This window comes from Callorhinus ursinus, unplaced genomic scaffold (assembly GCF_003265705.2).
Source record: "Callorhinus ursinus isolate GAN/ISIS: 27379988/994484 unplaced genomic scaffold, GSC_fseal_2.0 scaffold16, whole genome shotgun sequence".
Taxonomy (NCBI): Eukaryota; Metazoa; Chordata; class Mammalia; order Carnivora; family Otariidae; genus Callorhinus; species Callorhinus ursinus.
In genome coordinates this window covers 30,053,000-30,074,192 of record NW_027397078.1, presented here as the reverse complement: position 1 = coordinate 30,074,192, position 21,193 = coordinate 30,053,000, and the positions used below count along the sequence as shown (strand labels likewise).

At 50.9% G+C, this 21,193-nt stretch overlaps 1 protein-coding gene across 4 annotated transcripts in view; it reads right to left on the bottom strand.

Moving 5' to 3' along the window:
- Nucleotides 1-21,193, bottom strand: part of RAI2 (retinoic acid induced 2) — a 76,174-nt gene that overhangs the window by 15,727 nt on the left and 39,254 nt on the right. For 2 of the 4 annotated variants that reach the window (XR_012381056.1, XR_012381057.1), the window contains exons 2-3: nucleotides 1,132-2,744; nucleotides 237-343 (exon numbers count right to left, since the gene is read on the bottom strand). Coding sequence is in view for 1 of the 4 variants with exons in the window: in XM_025857658.2 (XP_025713443.1) it covers nucleotides 1,128-2,720 (1,593 nt within the window). In the remaining 3 variants the exon portion in view is untranslated. Of the gene's footprint in view, nucleotides 1-236; nucleotides 344-751; nucleotides 2,745-21,193 lie in introns of those variants that run through there. The other 2 variants (XR_012381058.1, XM_025857658.2) reach the window with 2 other exon arrangements.

Below are 21,193 nucleotides of genomic sequence, written 5' to 3'. Positions count from 1 at the left end.
GATGCCAATAGCATCCCTCCCCGCCCCCTGCCAACCGCTGGCTCTGACAACCAGAAGTGTCTCCGGGCATTGCCAGATGTCCCCGGGGGAGGCACCATCACCCCCAGTTGAGAACCACTGGGCTACACTAAAGAGGGGCGACTTTTTCTTCCCTTCCCGACCCCACTCCCGAGTATCTCTGCCCCAGGCCAGGAACATGTCTGAGCCATCTCCTGATCCACCAGCAAAGGACTTACCTCTCGTTCTGAGTGGTCTTCAGTAATACTTTTGACTTGCAAGACTTTCAGTCATTCAGAACAATGCTCTTACTGCCTTTGAAAAGAAGGTCCTTTGCAGCTAAATTCTGGGAGGGGGTGGGGAGGAAGCAGGCAAATTTTCCTTTTAGACACATTTGTCTGTTTTAGTCTATAGAAGGCTCAGACATAGAATTCTCCACACCCAGGGTCAATGTGAACTGGAAGGGACCTCGGGTACTTGAAGCTCGCCTCCCCACCCCTTCTCTGTGCCACATTTTTACAAATGAAGAAACCAAGGTTTCGAGGGGGATGTGACTTGCTCCAGGTCATACATATTTCCTGGTCTTCCTTTTATGGGGGCATAGGCCAATATAATTCTTCTCTGCCCAGTATGCCCGAAGAGCTTATAGGTCTCAAAGCACAGAGAACTTGTCATGCTTTACAAGCAACGGTTTTGGCCAAACCACACCAGTTAAGGAATGCAAATTTAAAAAATGATAGAATGCTGCAACCAATTAGTGCAAACAAACATTTATTGTGAAATAGTCATCCTACCCTTTATTAGGTATTACATCATCAAAGCACTTTGTGGCAATGAAAATAGCTTTTTTTTTTTTTTACCCCTCTGATTCACCCAATATTCCATTAAAGCTGCAAAAAATGTGCAATCTGCTTGAAAAATAGGTTGCTCTTATTTACTCATTTGTGAAAAGTCAAAAATTAAAAAAGAAAACAATACTAGCTTACAGGGCCTCTAGAGCCAATTTGCCTTCCCGCTTCCCAACTACTCCCCAAAATAATTAACAAAGATAATTTGTTTTAAATGCCTTTTTATAAAACCAATGCACCTTTCCCCATATTATAATCATAAAAATTTTAAAAAGCCATTATTTACTTTCTTGGAAAAAAGGTGGCCAGCCGTTGTTTTTTGATCGGGAGCATGTGTATTTCCTGGGAGTTCACTTTCTTTAACTTTATGCTCCGGTTTTTGACGGGTTTCCGAAGGGGCTCCGTGCTGCCCATGGGCTCTTCCCCTTGGCTGTTGATGTCATAGCCCTGAAGCACGGAGTCTTCTCTTTTGAAGGAGAAGTTTTTGGTGGACACGCCCGAGAGGCCTTTGACCTTGCCGCAGAAGATGGCAGGCACGGCGTCTTCCACCGAGACAATGACCTTGGCCGCCTGGGACTCGCTCACGGTCTCAGTGTGATTTTCGGCCTTGACCTCGCCGCCGGGTTGGTTGGGCTGGCTGGGCAGCTGAGGGGGGTGGCTGCTGCCCACGTGGCTATCCATCAGAGCCAAGGCCCCAGGGGCCGTGGCAGGGGCAAAGGGCACTTCCATGCCACTGGGAAGTTTCTCAATCGCGGCGTGACCTGGGCTGTCCACGGACCCGCTGCTGTCATACAGTGTCTCAACGGGAGGCTCAGACTTTCGGTGGGCTGCCAGCGACAGGTCCAGGGCCGCATCTTCCTGGCAGATGGGGGGACTGACTTCGCCAGCCTTACTGAGCCAGGGCACCGACTTCATGGACAGATCCAAGGCCTCGTTCTCACTCCCCATCTTGATGACCGTGTGGCGGCTAAGCTGGAAGTACTCCCTTGGCTGTAGGATATCGAAGGGCTTCAGTTCCTCCTTCTCCAGGGGGGGCTGGGGGCCTTTAAAGGGGTGCAGGCCAAAGGAAGATGGCGGCTTGGGGAAAGCGGAGCTGAGCTTGGATTCAGGACTCTGAGGCACCGGGATGGGGATGGGGATGGGGACCGGCACGGGCAAGGGGACGATCACGGGGTAGGGCACCAAGAGGGTGGCCGGAGGGACCAGGGGGGACAGGGGGGGGTTAAAGGGTTGGGGGGGCACAGGGGCGTATCCAGGAGGAGGCTGGCAGGGTGGGGGGCCAAGAGCGCCCTGTGAGGGGAAGAGGTTCTGGAGCACGGCTTCGAACGGCAGCGTGGGCTCCTGCGGCTGGCTGGGGATCCGCAGGTCCAAGAGCTGGGGCTGGGCCTCAGGGTCCTCGGCCGCCTGGAACAGGTTGTTGTGGATGGCACTGGAGGAGCACGGGGCCTCCTGCGGCAGGACCAGAGGGGAGTTGAGGTGCTGGAAGACGTGCTGCTCCAGCACCACGGGCAGCTGCACAGGGCCCTGCGTGGTCATGACATACGCAGCATTGCCATTAGGGTTGAGCTCGGGCGCAGAGCTTCCCTCCACCTGCATGTGAATGGGCATCACCACCGGGCTCTCCCCGAGGCACAGGGGCTGCAGCACGGTGGCCGCCACCTTCAGAGCCATGCCGCTCTGAGACTCGGCCGGGGGGTTCAGGATGGATGGGGCCGGCACGGTCACCAGGGCCTTCTTTACCAGGTCAGTGGAGTTGATGTTCCAGGCCTCGGTGGTGATGAGCTGGGCCATGCCATTCTCCAGTCTGTTATTGGCCAAGGCGGGAGAGGAGTCGGTCATGTCCATGGAGAGGTTCTGGGACCGCAGATCGTCCATCACTCGGCTCTGGTGCCACTGGGCCTGCAACATAGAACGCGTGATGTGACTCTTCCGTCGGAGACTAGTTACAATTGCCTTAAGCACTCCCTCCACCTCTTTTAAAAGTTTCTGTGTCTCGGTGAACCAGGGAGCACACCCATCTCTCTATGTATACATACACGTTATAGATATTTCCTAATATATACAAACACACCCAAATGATCAGCTGGGCACAGAAAGGCCCAATTTCACAAACGATTAAGCTACAAACACAGATGATGTAATGACTAAACAGCCAAGAGAGGTTAAACAGAGTATTTTTAAGCCCAGTACGCAGCTTATATGTTTAGCCTTCGCCAAACAACAAGTTCCATTCCACAGTGCCGTACTGGACAGTTAGTGTATGTGCAGATTTGCCTTGTTCAAATTCAGATGGGCAGCAAAGACTTACTTTACTTCGAGGACAAAATAAAATCCTGTCACGTTAGAACATTCTTTTTTTTTTTTTTTTTTTAAATTAACGTATAACGTATTACTGGTTTCAGAGGTACAGGTCTATGATTCATCAGTCTTATATAATACCCAGTGCTCCCTACATCTCATGCCCTCCCTAATGTCCATCATTAGAACATTCTAGGAAAACGGAAGAGGCCCATCCCAATTATGGAAAGCCTTTTAAAAACTCTCTGTAGCAATAATTCTTCCCAAATTGGCTTGATGAAAAGAGCAGCAGTGCATTTCCACAAGGATCATCACAGTTGTCTCGTGGACTCCCTCTGACAAATGCCATCCCTCCTCCTCCCCATCACAGGAAAATCCACTCCGCAGAGCTGGGCGGACATGGGATAATTGCATGAACGCTCATCGGGCCCAGGGTCGCTTTCCCTAATCAGCTCATCTGTGTGACCCGTGACCTCTCCTAACTTCTAGCTGTCAAGAGGGGATGTTGCTGACTCTAGGGCTGGGGAAATGGCAGACTTGTTGGAAACAAACATCCTCAAAGGTGAGCTACCCTTTCCTGACATCCTCGGCACTTCTGGTCGCCTCCTAAGAGGCCGAAGGAACCCAGGGCGGTTGCTTCCTGGAGGAGGCAGGGCTGCCACAGCAAGATGGCTCTCCATGGAAACACGTCCATATTTAGCCTCGTTGCCATGGAGAAGGCAGGCACCATGTCTAACTAGGGATCTGTGCAGCTCTGGAGTCTGGTTGGGCTCAATAATAATTCAATAATCCTCAGGCTCACCAGGCAGGCGTTGGGCAACTCAGATTCTTGACCTCACCTGTTGGAGCTGTCTAGACTTTAGTCCCGGGGTCACCTCACGTCCTCCTCTCCTCACCCCCAAATTACCAACACATCCGCCCCAACAAGGAGAAGAGGCAGCCCAGCAGGCCATGGGAGTGGAAACGAACACACAAGGCCTCACTCCCGGAAGGCAGCTTTAACAAATGAACAGAGGTGTGATATTTCCAGACAATCAAAATGTGTCAAATGCACAGAACAAGGAGTTTCTCTGAAGCAGGAGGAGGGGACGGCAAGCGGAAGGGTGCTATGTAAACACCTCTGTGGGTGATGCCCTTGGCAGGGTGGCCCTGGGGTGCCTCTGAGGGAGGGCTCCAGAGCCTGACTCCCTAGAGCCAGGGCATCCTCCGGAAAGCAGGAAGGGACCCAGTGTGCTGGCCAATAATTCTTTTAGGGCAGAGTAAGGAGGCAGCCCACGCCAGGGAAGCTGAGAGGGCTTGCCCCAACCCAAGGGCCTGGATTTTCCTGAGAGGAATGCTCCCTGATGCAGCCCAGAGAATATCATACCTCCAACACACCATTGGTTCCCTCATTCCTGAAGGCATGCATGCATTCACTCATTCAATTAATTGATCTGCTGAATGCCTACTGCACACTGGCCCTTGACTGGGGGCGGGGGGCGGGCTAGAGATGCTGTCATGAGCCAGTCAGCAAAGCTTCCCGCTTTAGCGGAGATTAGAGGCCAGCGGGGCACATGTCTTTGAACGGTGAGATGTGCTAGCATGAGAAGGCATCAGAGTTATGCCAGGAGAGGCACCAACATCAGCAGGACGAAGCTTTGTTGGCCACTCCCTCGCAGCCCTGTAAAGGCCCCGAGAACCTGAGGTCTCCTCCAGAAGGGCCTGCCCTGTCCCTCACAGGGACCAGAACTCCCCGGGAGGGGTGAGACGAGGCTACAGGGAAGCTGAGGTGAGACCGGTGAGGAGAAAGAGGGCAACAAGTGAGAGAAGATCCCCATGGCCACCCATCTGAGGGGGCTTCTGATGGCCTTTGAGGCAACTCACCAGGAGAGGTCAAGACGTGTTCTGTGCCATCCTTGGGCTTCCTGTGAGTTTAGGATTACCCAGCAGGAAGGTGCTTTCTTGTAGCGGGCTGCACCTATCTGCCCTTCCCGACAAGATGGCCTCCCTCCATCTCTGCCTCCTTCACGCACCCCTGTCCCCTCTCAGACAGAGAAGGCAGGCTTCTCAATGCTTCTTCCCCCTGCTCCTGGCGCACACCTTCCTCTCCGGTGCCAGCTTTCACCTCTTCCTGTGAAACCTCACTCCTCTCCCTGCCTGGCCCTGGTTCTAGGCCTCCTACTCGCCCAGAACCTTCCTGTTCAGAGCGTGAGGAGGGGACCTTGCCAGGACAGAGGGTCCCCGCTCCTTCCACAGATGGCCAGAGCCACAACTCACTGGGCATTTTCTATGTGCCAGGCCTCTGCCAAGAATGCTGAGAACTTTCCATGCGTTACTTCACTCAATCCCCAGAACAACCCCATGAGAGGCGTCCTATAATTATGTTCATTTTACTGATGAGAAGACCGATTCCCTAGGAATGTTAGATGAGTAGGATAAGGGACTCTGAAGCTGGGATTAGAGTTCAGGGTTAATCCCAGGCTTCTTCTCCCAGTGGGACCTGTGAGGGCCACACTCCTGCATGCATTCGGTTTCTTGGCAAGAGCAGTCCTCTACAGCCTTCCCTTCAACACCGAGCGCATGCGTCCGCAGAGCTGTCTAAAAGAGAGCCCTTGAGCATGAGATTTCCTCAGAGTGGTGGTGGCCAGTTCCTTTCCAGAAAATCACTGAACTATTTGCTTATTCTCTTTTGTCCGCCAGGGCCCTCTTCTGTCCCCCTCACCAGGGAAGCAGCTGAAGGGCCACCAGAGTTCCTGACTTTGGGGAATACAGCCCAGAGCCCTGTCACTGGAGGGCAGGCAGGTCGGCATCCTCTACACCTTGGCTTTCCGGAGACAGATGTCCTATGGGCGGGAGGGCAGCTCAGCACCTATGACTTACAGGGAGGCCTTTAGATCTCCTGCTGCAGACTCAAGTCTCTGGGAGCAGGGCTGGGGCAAAGGGGAAAGGAGGCACGGGCCCAATCTCACTTCCACGTCCTCCCACATGACAGCTTTGGACCCCCTCCCCCGACTACTCAGCCAAAGTAGGCCCCGTGAGCACCCCCAGTCCTTCCCTCAAGCGCCACTGGCCTGCTGAGATGAGGCTTGCATTCGGCTACACCGGCAAAAGAACGGGTAGCCCTGCCTTCATCGCGTACCCTCCTGCCTGCCAGGAAGTTTCTTCTCTTTCTCTCTGCTCTCCCTCCCCTGTCATTCATCCCACCACTGGGTGCCCCAACTCTGAGTCAGGTGCTGGGAGGCCCGAGAGCCCCCAGTGCGGGCACAGAGGGTGGCGCTGCTGCCCGAGCCAGGGCGGGAGGCCCTAGCCATGCTCTGCAAAGACCAACCAGCTCATGAGACGAGGGTTCAAAGGGCAAGTCTCTACCCCCCACCCCAGCATGAATGAGGGAGAGGCAGGCGCGCTAGGGACCTCTTTAAAGCAAGAGGAATCACAGAAGCCACCAACTGATGCTCAAGTGGAAGGGCAGGAGTTCTTCAGAGATGACAGGCAACATTTTGTTCAGGTTTCTCAAAACATCTTTTGCAAATGGGTTTAAATGAGGCCATCCATCGGTCCTCTGTCTTGCCCACGCCCATCATGAGCGGGGCGGGGGTGGGGGGCGGGGGTCCATAAATGCAGTGTAGCCAGATGGAAAGTGGGCAGTTTGGATCTGCGGGTCACTCTCAATCTCTTGGCCCTTGGCCAGCTGCTGGAGCTGGAGGGTTGGGGTCCACCCCAGTACAGGCCACGTGCCCCCCAGATGGGAACTCGGGAAAAGTCTCAGGGCCCAGGGCAAATGAGGAGGTGAGGAGAGGCTGTTTGGGGCAGTAGTTAGGCTCAGAGACCTGTGGGGTCACAGAATGGTTATCTGAACCCCTCGCCTAGCTATCACCAAGATCTAAGTGTACCAGAGGCAGGTTCTCCCTAGGATCTGTGTCTCAGCCTGGAGCCCTCCTGGGCCTCTGCCCTCCCCCAGCCAACTCCTGCTCATCCATCACACTTGGGGTCTTATCCTCTGAGATCTCACTCCCACCTCACTGAGGTCCTACAGGACCCCAACTTGCCCTTGTCTGGTCTTGAGCCCCCCTCATACTTGGACTGCCTAGTCACTTGTTTCTTCAGGAGCAAAGGACTGCCTCATCGTTCTCTCGGTATCTGGTGAATAGTAGGCGCTCAGGAAATGCTTTGTGAGTGAAGGGGCGCATGAATGAGCATTTAGGCCTTCCTGAGTCTGGTTTCTCCTGCCCAGCCCCTGGTTGCAGGCTCCCCATGTATACAATCACGGCCCGTCAAGGCTAGCAGGGGCGTTCAAGCTCACATCTCCACCCTCTTCCTGACTCTTCTTACAGATGAGGAAACCGCGACCCAGAAAGTATGACCAAAACTTGCCCGAGACCAGTTTTTACAAAAGTCCCCATGCTCTCGCTGTGACAGAAGCAGAGGGTCAGGCCCCAGCGGCACCACGGAGGGTAACACAACAGCCAGCCACCTTCACCAGCCAGCGGCATGACAATGAGTCCACCCTGGGTTCCTGTGTCTCTCTAGCACTCCCAGGAAAAGAAAAATGAATTGAGGCTGCCTGTGTGCTGTTTTCCTTCTAAGGAGGTACGTTCGGGAGGAAGCTGACCTGGGGCCTAACTCCCGGGCAGTCAGTTAGGGACCCGCCCCACATCTGTGCCCCACCAGGTGCTGCTACAAGCCATGCCTGCCTCTCAGGCCTCCTGCTCTCAGATTGTTGCCCTCGTGTCACCCTACGGGCCTCCTTACAGATCGACATTTATATAATGAGGATTTGTTTGTGGCTTAATTTAAAAAGCAAAAACAGGGCACCTGGGTGGCTCAGATGGCTAAGCATCTGCCTTCGGCTCAGGTCATGATCTCAGGGTCCTGGGATCGAGTCCCACATCGGGCTCCTTGCTCAGCAGGGAATCTGCTTCTCCCTCTCCCTCTGCCTCTCCCTCTGCTTGTTCTCTCTCTGTCTCTCTCACAAATGAATAAATAAAATCTCAAAAATAAATAAATAAATAAATAATAAAAAGCAAAAACACTTGAACACTCAGATAATTTAGACTAGTCTCCAGGTCCTAGAGTCCATCTAATTTCCTCATTATGGGCATTTATTACTAAGTCAGTCTCTCTCTCTCTCTCTCTCTCTCTCTCACACACACACACACACACACACACACACACACACTCTCTCTCTCTCTCTCTCACACTCCCAGACAGCCCAATCCCCTCATCCCTAGTGCCCTCTGCCATGCCCCAAATGATGCTGTGGGGCCCCCCTGAAGAGCCTGCACCAACGCAAACTGAAGGAACTCCAAAATGTGGCTGTGAACTCCACACTGACCCAAGACAGAGTCCTCAAGACCAGTTCGGGTAGTCTGGGATCTGAGCAGGGAATTTGGAAAAGATCCTGGAGGATGCCAGCAGTCCCTCTCAGAGGCCAGATCATCTTCTAGGGAGCGGCTTAATTTTATTTTGTGAATTTAGAACATTTTTACCACAGACAACTACCAAGATGATCACAAGGCTCTGGTCTGCAGAGCCCAGTGCCCCTGAGCAAACACTTTATAGCTGGGTACCTGGGTATGAGGAGCAGGGGTTATTTAACATAGCAAAGCAACTCAAGTCAGGGACCACTGTCTGAGGTTACTGGAAGGCAAGCCCAGCCTCAGGGGAAGTGATCTTAGTGACCCTGGGCTGGCTGGGCAGACTCCACCCCCAGGCCCTGGCCCTGCTCCTGAGTATGCCCCCTTTAGCCCCAACAGCAGGCAGATGTGACCTGCTCTCTTCTTCCATTGAAATTAGCCTCATCTAGATTTTTCTATCAAGATAAATTTCTTCCTCTAAAACATGCATTTAAAAAATATATCTTGATAAGATCTCTTAAGATATGTGTTTTCCAACTGTAAAATATTGACAGCTTTGATTTTTACGGAGCCTGTAGGCAGCTATCGATTATTTCAGGTTAAACCTGGATCGTCTATGCCCTTGCTGTTCAAAATGGGGTCCCTGAAGCAGCTGCAGCAACATCTCCTGGGAGCTCGCTAAAAAATGCAGGCTCTTAGGCCCCACCTCAGACTTCCTGAATCAGAATCTGCACCTTGACAGACTCCCCCCGGGAGGTTTGAGGGCACCCATGTTAAAGTCTGACAAGTTCTGGCTTAGTGCTGGTTCTCAAACTTAGCTGCACATTAGAATCACTTGGGAGCTTTTAAAAACTACTGATGTCTGGGTCCCCCCCCCCAAAGACTCTGATTTAATTAGTCCGGGGCACAACTGGGGCATTGGGGTTTTAAAAAATTCCCTAGGTGATTCTAACGTGCAGTCAGGTTGGGAACTCTTAATCCAGAGGCCAAAAGACAAGGCAGCTGTCGGCCAACCTTCTTAGTGACTGATCTGGCTTCGTTGCTTCACAGAAAAAACTAAAGCCATCAACCCAAGCTCCCTCAACTTCTCCCCAGCTCTCACAGTGTCTCCCCAAATTCCCCTGCCCTGGGAAAAGGTGACATGTCTCTCCCTCTTGCAAGGCTGACTTCACAGAGACCTACGCTAAGAATCCTGCCCCACCAAGCACTCTCTATTCTGAGTTTATTTTCTGCTTTTGATCCAGTACTTCAACTACACCCTCAGTGACTGACTTACTACTGTATAAAAATCAGCCGCCACTTGCTAGGAATTACATGAGCAATGCATAATTTTCGTCCTTTAATACAACGTGGATATGGTTTCACCATTCAGGACCTGATATGCACTAAATATCTAAGAAGTGATTTCAGCTGGGTAAAAAATGGTTTTGCTCTCCCCATAGGGTGTAATAATTGTTAGTTACTTGCCCCAGTGATTCAATTTTCTGAGCTTTAAACACCAGCACAGAGCCGATCTACTGGTACTGTGAACATAATTGCCACGTGAATGTGTTCCCAAATTAGTGAAAATACAGAGAATACACAAAATAGTTGCCTGCCTTAGAGCTGACTGCCTTTTATATCCAGAGACCCACACAGCCCTCCAAAAGAAATATGACCACCCAGGTGAGCTTTGGAAATGAGCTCCCCAACATGTCACTTCATTTATGAAAACAGTGGTGGCCTCCGGGTCCAGGACTGAGTCTCCCCTTCAGTTAGATGGGCAGTGGCCATGGGCACTTGTGCAGAGCACAGCCTGCAAATCTCAGCTCTGATGTGACGCCGGTGAAACACGGCGGAGGTGGGTGAGTCAGGAGGAGCAAGCAGGGGACTCCGAGGTCGGCCTGGGAGCAAGGTAAGGTCACCATAAAACTCATTGATGTTCATTTTGCCATCTCATCCTTTTTATTCCCATTTTTCTGTTTTACAGCATATGTAATAAATCAATACAGGAAGATATATAATTGTGTGTGTGTGTGTGTGTTGGAGAAGTGTGCAATTTTTTTTCTGGTAGGAGTACAAGAATAAAAATGTTGCAAATCAGCAGGAGAGATGATGACATTCTCAAGGCCCAGCAAAACTTCCAGGGTCCCCCTTGCCTGAACAAGTCTTGGGGTCACTGGCCCAGTTTACCTCTCTATTTTGCCGAGCAGGAAGCTGAGGTTCAGAGGTTGAGTGAGGCTCAGAGGTTGTAGAGTACACCTACTCCCAGAGCAAAGAACCTAGCCCGTGCCAAACATACCTACTCTGTGGTCTCTGCAGGGTCTCAGGTTAAGGCTCGGCCTCGCCAGGTACAGTCAGTTGAAATGAGAAATATTAAAGCTGGACAAATCTGAAGATCACAGGGAAAACTTCACGACTAGAGCCAACAACTCACAGGCCCAGTTTTCGGTCGATGGCCTTTGCGGGGTTCCAGTAGAGCACAAGTGAGATGGATCTGGGAGACTGGCTGGCGAGGGCACCATGGCGTGGCCCAACCTCCTTTCTTGCCCAGGAGGACAGCGTTAGATATCTTTGCATTTACGATCCCATTTCATACTCCCAATGACCTCTAGCCTGCCCACAAGGACCAATGGCAGCCCTTGGGCCATGCAGAACTGGGTGAGGACTAGAATAGGAACTCAGTGCCCCTCCATTCATGTATTTATTCTTTCAAAAACTATCTGAGCACCTACTGTGTGCCAGGCATGTATTTCCTATTCCCCTACCCTAGTACTGTTTTCTCCATTGGCTTGTTGCCTTTTCTAGGAGCTCAGTTCCCAAGGGATTAACCAATTGCTCTTCTCCCAGGGTTATCTGCTTCTACCAGGGCTCTTTCAAGGCCCACGTTTCCTGCAGAGGTAAAGGAGTAAGTCCCTATGGGAAGAACTCCAGTCCTGAGACAGCAGTGGGAAGAGATATTAAGGCAAGGGCCTCTCTAAAGTAGAGAAGAAATGCTTGTTTTCCAGAAACTATGAGGCAAGGAGCGCCCTCTTCAAGACTCAGTGAACCTCGGAATCACAGGGAGAAAAATCCTGAAGAACTGCTGTTGGGGCCAGGGGACACTCACCTGGACAGTGGACTGGGAGAGTCAGGAAGTGTCTGTCCCTGCATTTGGTCAAGGTCACCCAGCCTTCAGCTGGACACAAAAAAACCCAAACATCCTCAGGTGCTGGTGTCTGAGTGGCCAGCTTGTGCAGGAGTGCAGGTCTCATCTAAGGTCTCGGGCGTGTCTGTCATCTTAAAAAGCTATGGTGTTTGGAGATTTTTTTTTTTTTTTTGGCAATAAAGAAACCTCTTCACTACGGAACAAAGAGGGGGGAAAACCTGCCTCTGGAAGAGAAAATACTTCTAATTAGATTGAGATACAAAGGTTAAATTTTTGTTCTGGGAAAAGGACTGTTTATAATCCCGTGTCATTAGTCGGACATTTTCCAGAGACTAGTGTGCCAGAAATAGACCCTTTGAGGGGTCACTGGAAGGAAGGGGTGTAGATTTGTGAAGTCAAAGGACTAGAGTTCAGATTTTCCCTTTCTCCAAATGCATGTGAGCCCCTCACCAACTACCAGCATAGAAGGAGTACCAGTCTCATCCTGGGCACCAGGGTCCCCCCGTGAGAGTGGTCAGAAGTACAAGCTTTGAACTCAGACAGGCCTAGGTTCAAATTTCAGCTCTGCCTAGCTTTGCTAGCTGCGTGGCCTTGGGCAAGTGAGTTCGAAGCCTCCATCTCCCTCTCTGCAAAATGGGGCTTACAGACCTGCGGTGGCGGTCACAAGTGAAGGAAACAGTCCATGTGAAGTCCTTGGCACCGTGCCGGCCATCATCATCATCACCACCACCACCATCACCATCACCCTCTCACCAGTGTCACTGTCAATCATCTTCAGATCCACTGCTCATCCTTCCTCTGAGTGCCTTAACTAGCATTACAAATGCTCCCAGTGGGGAGCGCATTAAGCTCCCGAGTTAAAACCCTGTTTGTTCAAAGATTTATTTTTAAATCAGCTGCAATGGACTGGGAAGGCATTTGACATAGAACTAATGTTAACACCTGACGGCGAGGTCTCCACGGAAATTCACTTGGCCCCCACCATAGCTGAAATGCCGACCAGGCGCAGCGAAAATAGGAAGCAATGCTGTGGCGCAACTGAAAGGGAAGGACAATGGGAAAACAATGAAGTACAAAAATGTAGTGCTCGTTCAGGCTGATAAGCTGGGGGAGGAAGAGGCGGTGGCCAGAGCCTTCGGTATCTTGAATATGGACTCAGGAGCACTTACTGCGGATTGGCTACAAGGCATAATTGCACCTTAGGCCCTACGGGCTTCGTTCTCCTTGGCACAAGGGCCCGAGCGGCTCTCCTGTCCAGCTTATCAACTGCATAAGGGTCATTTCCTCACTCGCGGGAGGAGCAAAAACAAAGTAGGGGTGGAACGGCCGAGGAAGAGGGTAAGTACAAGAGGGAGAGAGAAAGTAAAGGGGTTTTCTGAGATAATCGGGCAAGAGTTAAAGGAAAGAAGGGGGGGGGAGACTATTTAAAAAGTAGGCGTAGTCCAAATGAGAGAAGGGTTGCTCGGCTGGAGAAGACTCCAAGAGACTGGGTAAGGCTGGGGGAAAAGCACCCGTCTGGCCACCAAGGGACACCTCAAGTTAGAACAGCTCGGTTGCTGTGGAGCGTGGCGGAGGGCAAGGTAAGACTGACTGGAGTCTCTCAGTAGGATGAGGGTATGGGGGAGGTGCGAAATTGTTCACCAGCACTAAAGGTACAGAAGAAAGGTGATCCCAATGTGGGGAAATCTTCTCCCATGCTTTTAAAACCACCAAGCACATTCAGGTGTGACTTGGCTGGGCTGTCAGTTCTAGAAAAAAACCAAAGATTTATCTTCTTTTGATGCCTGATCTTCATTTTTTCCTACCCCCTCATCCCTCCTTGGGCAGTCAGAATTGGGTTTCCCCCAGGAAAATTGGGTTTTCCAGAAAGAAGTTGATAAAGTCATTCTCACCGAGGTCCAGGACTGCTAGGTTCAAGGATTATGTTTCCTTTATTGGTATAATGAACGTAGTTCAATCAGTGGACAAAGTTATGAATAAAGAAATAAAACTCTAATCTAGGGGTTTCAGACACCAATCATGGGGAAGGATCTTCCCATTCTGAAATCTCTCCAAAGAAAGAAGAACCTACAACTATGACCAAGGTTGCTGGCTCCACTAGAAGGCAGCTGAGGTTCAAGAAAGGGGGTGGGATGTGCCCTCAACCTCTAAGCACTCAGAACTAAGAGAGGAATTGAATGTGCGTCAATTATTCATTCCTATATAGACTCAGTTGGCAAATACTTATCGTTCCCTCGCAAGAACCTCATGAGTATGTGCTTCCCGGATACGGAGGTTTTAGCAGTATCCAAAGTTGTCCTTACTTTGTGGTACAGGGCCCTGCTGCTGAACTGGCTGCCTCTTGGAAGTCTGGTTTCTGTCCTCCTAGGTTTCCAGGAAGAAGTTCAGGGCTCTCAGAGGGCCTCATCCCCACGGACAGCATGCTACCTCAGTGCCACAGCCACGGTGGAAACTTCCTGACGGTCACCAGTGGTGACGGATATGGTGGGGGCAGGGGCGGGGGCGGGCAGAGGGCTGCTGGGTTTTGACAGACCCAACCGGCTAGCTGTCTGACTTTGCGCTGCCCCACAAACAGACTGATTTGCCTGGAAGTAGTTTATTTGGGAGAAGATCCCAGAAAATACCGGTAGAGGAGTGAAGCAGTGAGACATGGAAAAGAAGGAAGCCAATTTATCAGCTAAATTACCACTGCAGGCAACTAGATTCCACTGGGGGATGCTGGAAGGCAGTGGAAACCACATGCCTCAGAGTCGGGGTGTTTATTCACCAGCCCCCATCCGTCACAGGTCAAAGGCTGCTCCCTTGATGATGTGTTAATTCCCTGGCCCTTCGAACTAGCCCGGCAGGTGGCCTAGTGTGCTCCTGAGGAGGGGAATGTCCTCAAGAAAGTCACAGCTGTTTGCAAGTAAGCAGCCTTCGGGGTACAGAGGCCAATCGGAGGGGACATGGGGGCGGGGGACAAACCATGTCTGCTACACCAGCCATGCCCTGGAAAGTGCTTATGTGAAGACCCAAATGTCACCAATTCAAGCCACCACGGCCAGGTGTTTTCCCAATGCGTGACACTCTCTATGACCCTGTTAAGAAGACCCTATGTTATGGTGACAGTCTCCAAGCCACAGAGGAATCAGCTCCCGAGACGTGCACTTCGAGGTCTCATAAAGAGCCTAGCACATAAGAAGGCTGCAGACAGCTCTCGTTCCAGAAGCAAAATGGTCCAGAGATGGTCAGCTTGGCTAATTTGTTCCTTTGCTAGACTATAACTGGGGCCCTCGGGGAAGTTGTTTTAATCATATTTGTGCTGGCTGGAATGCTAGATGCTCCTGCGATGAGTCACAGAGGGAGTTTCTCTTCTGGTGATCTTGTGCTCCAACTCGGGGACCAAAAAAACAATAAACAAACAAACGCCACTTCACTTCATCAGCTGCATCCCGCCTAAAAATAAAAATAATAGCAGCCTTGACCTGAGAAGTGCACAGACAATGCGGGAAGAACAGGGTGGAGAATGCTCATCTTTTAAACAGGGAGCCTTCTTTCTGGAATTGTTGGGCCAGAAGCATCCCTCTGCCTGGAGGTGAGCTCTTTCCAGAGCAGAACAACCCACTGCAGAATCTTAGGGTTGGCGAGCATTTGAAGTCCTAGAAATTCACCATATTTCTCTGAAAGCTAGTCTTGTCATTGAAGCTAATAGAGCATAAACAATGCAAGGCCGGGATGGGGGAGGAAAAGCTGCTATGTAACATCTGGCTAGTTGACGATGAAGTATATTATAGGTGTTATTTCCTATTTGCTTTCAGGGAAGAATTCTCCTGGAATGCATGTGTTTACACACACAGACACACACAGACACACACACCCCCGCACAGCAGGTGAGCAGGAATGAGGCCACCTGCTGTCCCTGTAACTCTCCAACCAGAATTCACTGGAATCTACTTGGTCCTCACCTGTTCCACCTCTGACTTCCGGTCATCAAACCCTAATTGCTGGAGGTGCCACATGGATCAGATCTCAACACAGGAGAGAGTGGGATGGAGTGTGTATGTGTGTGTGTGGAGGGGGGTTCCAGAAATTCGGGAGGAGAGGTACAAGAGGAAAGGGGTGTTTTGATGTCTTCACAGATCCTGACGAACAGAATGCCATGATTCAGTAGGGAGACCATTACGTTGGGAGGAAAAGAGAAGGAGATCAACTCGCAGGGCTTTGCTAGTTCCTTCTCTTCTCTGCCTTTGTCTGCCTCTCTGTCTCTCTCTCCCCCTACCCCCCCCCCGCCCCATCTGCGCAGGCTCACAACATGATACTAATAAACTATTTACTAAGCATTTACTTACGTGCCAGGCACCCTGCTAGGTATTTTACACTCACTTTCTCATCTCAGTGTCTCAGAAACCCCAGCAGATCAGTACCACCTTGGTGTGAATTGGTTCGTTGGTTTTTTTTTTTTTTTTTCTTCCAGAAACTGAGCTGTGAATCCCCAGGGAACGACTATTTTGACGGGAAGGAGGGCCAGAGCTTTCCAGAACGTGAACAACATTTAGTACAGAGAAGGCACGTCTGGGGGAGGTCGGGAAAAGAGAGGGCAAAGGTTCCTGGCATCATGTGTAGGGGTAGATGGGGCTGAGGGAGGGCAGGAAGGGAGAGAGAAGGGGAAAGTGTCTTCTCACCTCTGGCCAGAGCCTAGAATTCCTTGGCCTGCTCCTGCACCTGGGGCAGGCCCAGCCCTGAGCTCCTCCCTCCACCAAAACCGCTATAGCCAGCCACTGCTGGCCCCTGAAGGACACAGGAGCTCCCATTTCTTTTGTGGCCTAACTCTTCCTTCCTACACCTGTGGACAAGCATGCATCCCAGGCAGCGATTCATTCCCATCATCCTTCCCAGGAATATACTTCATCCCTGGCTGACGGGCTAGCTGTTGACCATACCCACTTCCTGTTCTGCTTGGACTACATTTCCCAGCCTCCCTTGCAGTTAGGGGTGGCCACATGCCTGAGTTCTACCCAACAGAATGTGGGTGGAGGTGATGTGCGCCACTTCCAGGGCTGGCTCCTACAAACCTTCCATACATCGTGCTCCAATCTCTTCCTTCTTACCTGAACTTGATGCACAGGGACATCTTGGAAGCTACCTGTTGGCCACAGTGGAGCCACAAGACAGAAGGGCCTGCACGCCTGAATCATAGTTTGCAGGAGGGCCACCTGCCATCAGGAACATCCATTTGGGGGTTTTTGTAAACAAGGAATAAACTTATATTGTGCTTGAGCCATGACACACTTCCAACTTATTTGAAACAGCAGCTAGCATTACTTTAATTGACACCGTCAATGCTTCCTGGGACCCACTCCGCACAGAGAGTGCTAGGGACAGACTGACTTGCAGCCTTAGAGTACCCTGAGCCCCATGAGCTGAAAACCAGAGCTGCAAGAGTAGCCCAAGTGCTCAGAGCCCAGTTCTGAGCTTCCCCATGCTACCTTTTCTGCAGTAAAAGCACTGACACCTTTGGCTGTTCTTTCTGACTTGAATCAATCTGTTAACATGGGTTCCGGACAGTTTTTTGCTTGGCTCCTGCATAAATATCTCCTGAAAGAGTCCATTTCATAGGCATTCCCAGAGCTGGCAGGGTTGAGAGAGAGCAGGAGGGTGAAGCTGCCTTCACAGAGCAAGAGGAGCAGGCCTTTCAGCAGCCTTCGTCCCTGGAGCCCCACAGGCGGCCCTGGTCCGTGTGAGTGGGGGTGGGTGCGGGAGGGAGACGAAGCAGGGCCCTGGCACCACACAGGCAAAGAGACCTGGGAAGCTGGTGTACCTGGCATCTGGCCAGAGGAAACTGCTAGCGCCACAACACCCCTTCTCTCTTTGTTGGTTTGTGGAGCAGGAAGGCCTGGGATTTCTGCCATTTCCCCAGTCACACCAGATTCTTTATTGGACAGGTCCCTGTGCATTTTCCTTTAGGGGAGCTCATCATCTGTGGCTCGAGGGTCTGGGCCAGCTTTCCCTTCATGCTCTCCATAACTGATTTTCTAGGCAAAGACTGTCCACTCATTAGTATCCTCCCCTCTACCGACCGCTGAAGTTTCACTGCTAGCAAGCTCGTGCCTTGTGTTCAACATTACTGATCTCTTTCTGGGTACCTCTCCAAAATACTGATCGGTCTATAGACTGGGACATTGCCACTTTGGAGTGAACTGATCACAACACTTTCTACACAGAAGAGGCACCAGCACCTACAGTGGGACATTTCCTGTCCAAGACTCAGGTGAGACCCTAACCCTGTCAACCAGCGTTGTCATCAAGCCCACACCTCTAGGGGTGGGGGGAGGGTGTGGCGGGGAGGAGGATGTGTGTCAACTTGAGTTCGAATCAGCAAGACCTGTTCCCAGAGTGCTACCGGAGTTTCGGGTATCTCTTCATCTCCATCAATACTTGAGGCTTGGCTACAGAGCACAGGGAATATTAGAACTCACAGGTGGTAAAATGGGGAGCTTGCTAATTAGCATGAGGACTGTAAGAAATGGGTTAAATAGTGACATTTGAGATATACGGAATAGCGAAAACATTTTAGAGGTGCTCCCTACCTTGTGTGCATAGGGCTGGCGAAGCCAGGAAAGCCCAAAGCCAGCACCCCCGGGATGGTTCTGATGCTTCCCACCAAGCTGGCCCCATGCCTGGCAATTGGTTTTGGAGGATTTCCAGTTGCCTTGCCAAAATTCTGCCTTGGAAATATTGTCATATCTGCATTGAGTGGAGCTTTCATACCATGTGTGGTCACAGCAGTGGAAGAGACAAGCAGCTGGGACTCCCTAGAACAGGCTTAGGGAACGGGTCTGTGCCTGCTGGCTACTTACATGTTAGTTTCTCACCGGCTGTGTGTGCCCACGCAGGCGCCGAGCACAGTTTGCCCGGAGGCTGGTCCTAAGGCTGTCACAGTGTGGTTCTGAGCTCTCTGTGTAAGAGCCCCTCCCTTCTCCACTCTGGCTCTCTTGCCTGCCTCCTTCTCCTGCCTGGCCTCGCCTCTCTGGGGGCCCTGGCCTTCAGCTTGCCTTGTGGCAGCCCATAGACAATGCCCTCAGGGCTGGAGACTGTGCTTCAGGGACAGGGATGATGAGCAGAAACCTCCTGTCCATAAAAATGCAACACTTGGCTTCCCCTCTACAGGACCTTTTTGGTGTCTGAGCCAGCACTGACTTGACATGCTTGAAAATTCTTAAAATTGTCCTTTAAAATAAAAAAAACCAAGGGATCATATCACATCCATTAGAACAACTAAAATAAAAAAGACCAACACCAAAACTTGGAGCAACTGGAACGCTCATACACTGCTGGTTGAATGGTACAGTCACTTTGGAGAACCGTCCAGCAGTTTCCAATGAAGTTAAACAACTGTCCACCCTCTGGCTCATCAATTCCAATCTTAGGTATCCTCCCCACGGAAATGAAAACACAGGGGCGCCTGGGTGGCTCAGTTGCTTAAGCGTCTGCCTTCGGCTCAGGTCATGGTCCCAGGGTCCTGGGATCGAGCCCCGCATCGGGCTCCCTGCTCGGTGGGGAGCCTGCTTCTCCCTCTCCCTCTCCCCCTGCTTGTGTTCCCTCTCTCGCTGTGTCTCTCTCTAATAAATAAATCAAACCTTTAAATAAAAAAAAGAAATAACAACATATATTCACAAGAAGAGTTGTACACAGATAAAAGGCATGGACTGGAAACTCAAAGGCACGGTCTGTCAGCAGATGAATGGATAAACACAGTGTGCAACACCCACATGGTGGACTTCTACTCAGCAATGAAAAGCAGTGAATTCCTGTCACATTTAACAACATCAGTGAGTCTCAGAAACACGGTGTTGAGTGAAAGAAGCCAGATACAAAAGTGCACATGCTCTAAGATTTCATTGACACAATATCCAAAAACAGGCCCCAAAAATGTATGCTAGAAATCAGACAGTGGTTGCTATGGCGAGGGGGGAGGGGCAAGGACTTTTCTGGGGTGACAGGAATGTCTTATGGCCTCTTTCAGGCAGTGATTACACAGGTACACCAAATTCTCAAAACTGAATCATTTGACCGCTTAAGAATCATTTGATTTAATTACCCTTGATTTAAGGAAAAAACACTGAAAAGACTATCAAACTACAAAAAGGACAAACCACCAGCCAAAGTGGTCCTGTGTGTGAGCACTGTGACCGTCAACTCCCAAACAGATGCTCAATGAAATAAAAGAACAGAGGCCCCAAGGAAAATTGGCCCAAGAGTGTAGGATAGCTATCAGACTTTGGGCCAAAATCACCTTCCAGGAAATGCCAATATTTTTGTGTTTGGGAAAGGGGAGGGAGCTTCAAGGCGAGCAAAAGCCAAAACGTGTGGGTCTCTGGACAACTGCTGCCCAACTGAGGGGCCCTGTGGGGGAGGCCTCAAAATGCTGCTACTGAGGCTTCCTCTGCGGATCCCTGGGGTGGGGCACCCAGAAAAATCCCTGCGGGAGCAGAAATTGGAAGTTCCTTAAGGGCAAAGATCTCCTATTTTGCCTGGTGGAGACGAATCTTCTATTTCCCTAGTAAGAGGCTGTGGCAACACTCCCATTCGCTGTGTTCAGCCCTCAGACAGCCCAGGGAGGCTTTGCGGTGTTCTGACACAGGCAGGGGCTCGTGAATCAGGCCTGCCCGGGATCCTTGCTCTGCCCCTTCAGGACTATGTGGCCTTGGAAAAGGGACTCGGCTTCTCTGAGCTGCGGTTCCCTGGCCTGTGAAATGGGGTGGGGGTGGGGCGCCCACTGCTGGTGAAATACAAACTGCCTGATAGCCAGTAAACGCTCAACCTAGAATCTTGTCTGGGCTCCAGGGGTCTTTCTGGTCATCTATGCCGATCTCTCAGCTGGAGTGGGGAGTCCCCTCCAGCTGAGTTAGTGTTCACTGTAAAATTTCTGGATCTCGGAAATTTTATGCACGGCTCGCTTTTTTCAAAATTTTATTTTGGAAAACTGTTTTAAGATTATACGATTTAAAATAACAAAATAAATACCCATGAAGACATCACCCAACTCAACACGTGGGTCTGTTGGACTTTCTATTGTATTCCATTAGTTCCTTCAACTATCTACCCATGCACCAGCATCCTAGTGTCTTATACCTTCTGACGGTGCTAAGCACTAAGAAGAAAGTAAATCAGGGTAAGTGACAAGGGGAAACGAGGTGGGGAAGAGACTACTTCAGAGAGGGCAATCGGGGAAAAGCTCTCTGAGGTGGAGTCACTTGAGTAAAGCCCTGGAAGACAGAGGCACCACGGTATAGCGCATTCCAATGTTCCAAGAAGACCTGTGCCCGTGCATGTGTGAGTGTGCGTGCCCGCGCGCGCGTTAAAAGGAGGGAGGAAGCAAGTTTGAGCGTAGGAAAGAAAAGCAAGGGACTAGATCACACACAGCCTTCTAATTTTCATTTCACAAAGACTATCTAGTGCAACACATTTTACAGATGAGGAAACAGAGGTTCACAAAAGGTGACTTGCCTCAGGCCACACATCTAGTCGGGGGGCAAGATTACAGTTAGAATTCTGTCTTCTCTGTTCAAGGCTGTGTGCATCTTCCGTGACGATGTCTTGGCCCTCTAGGC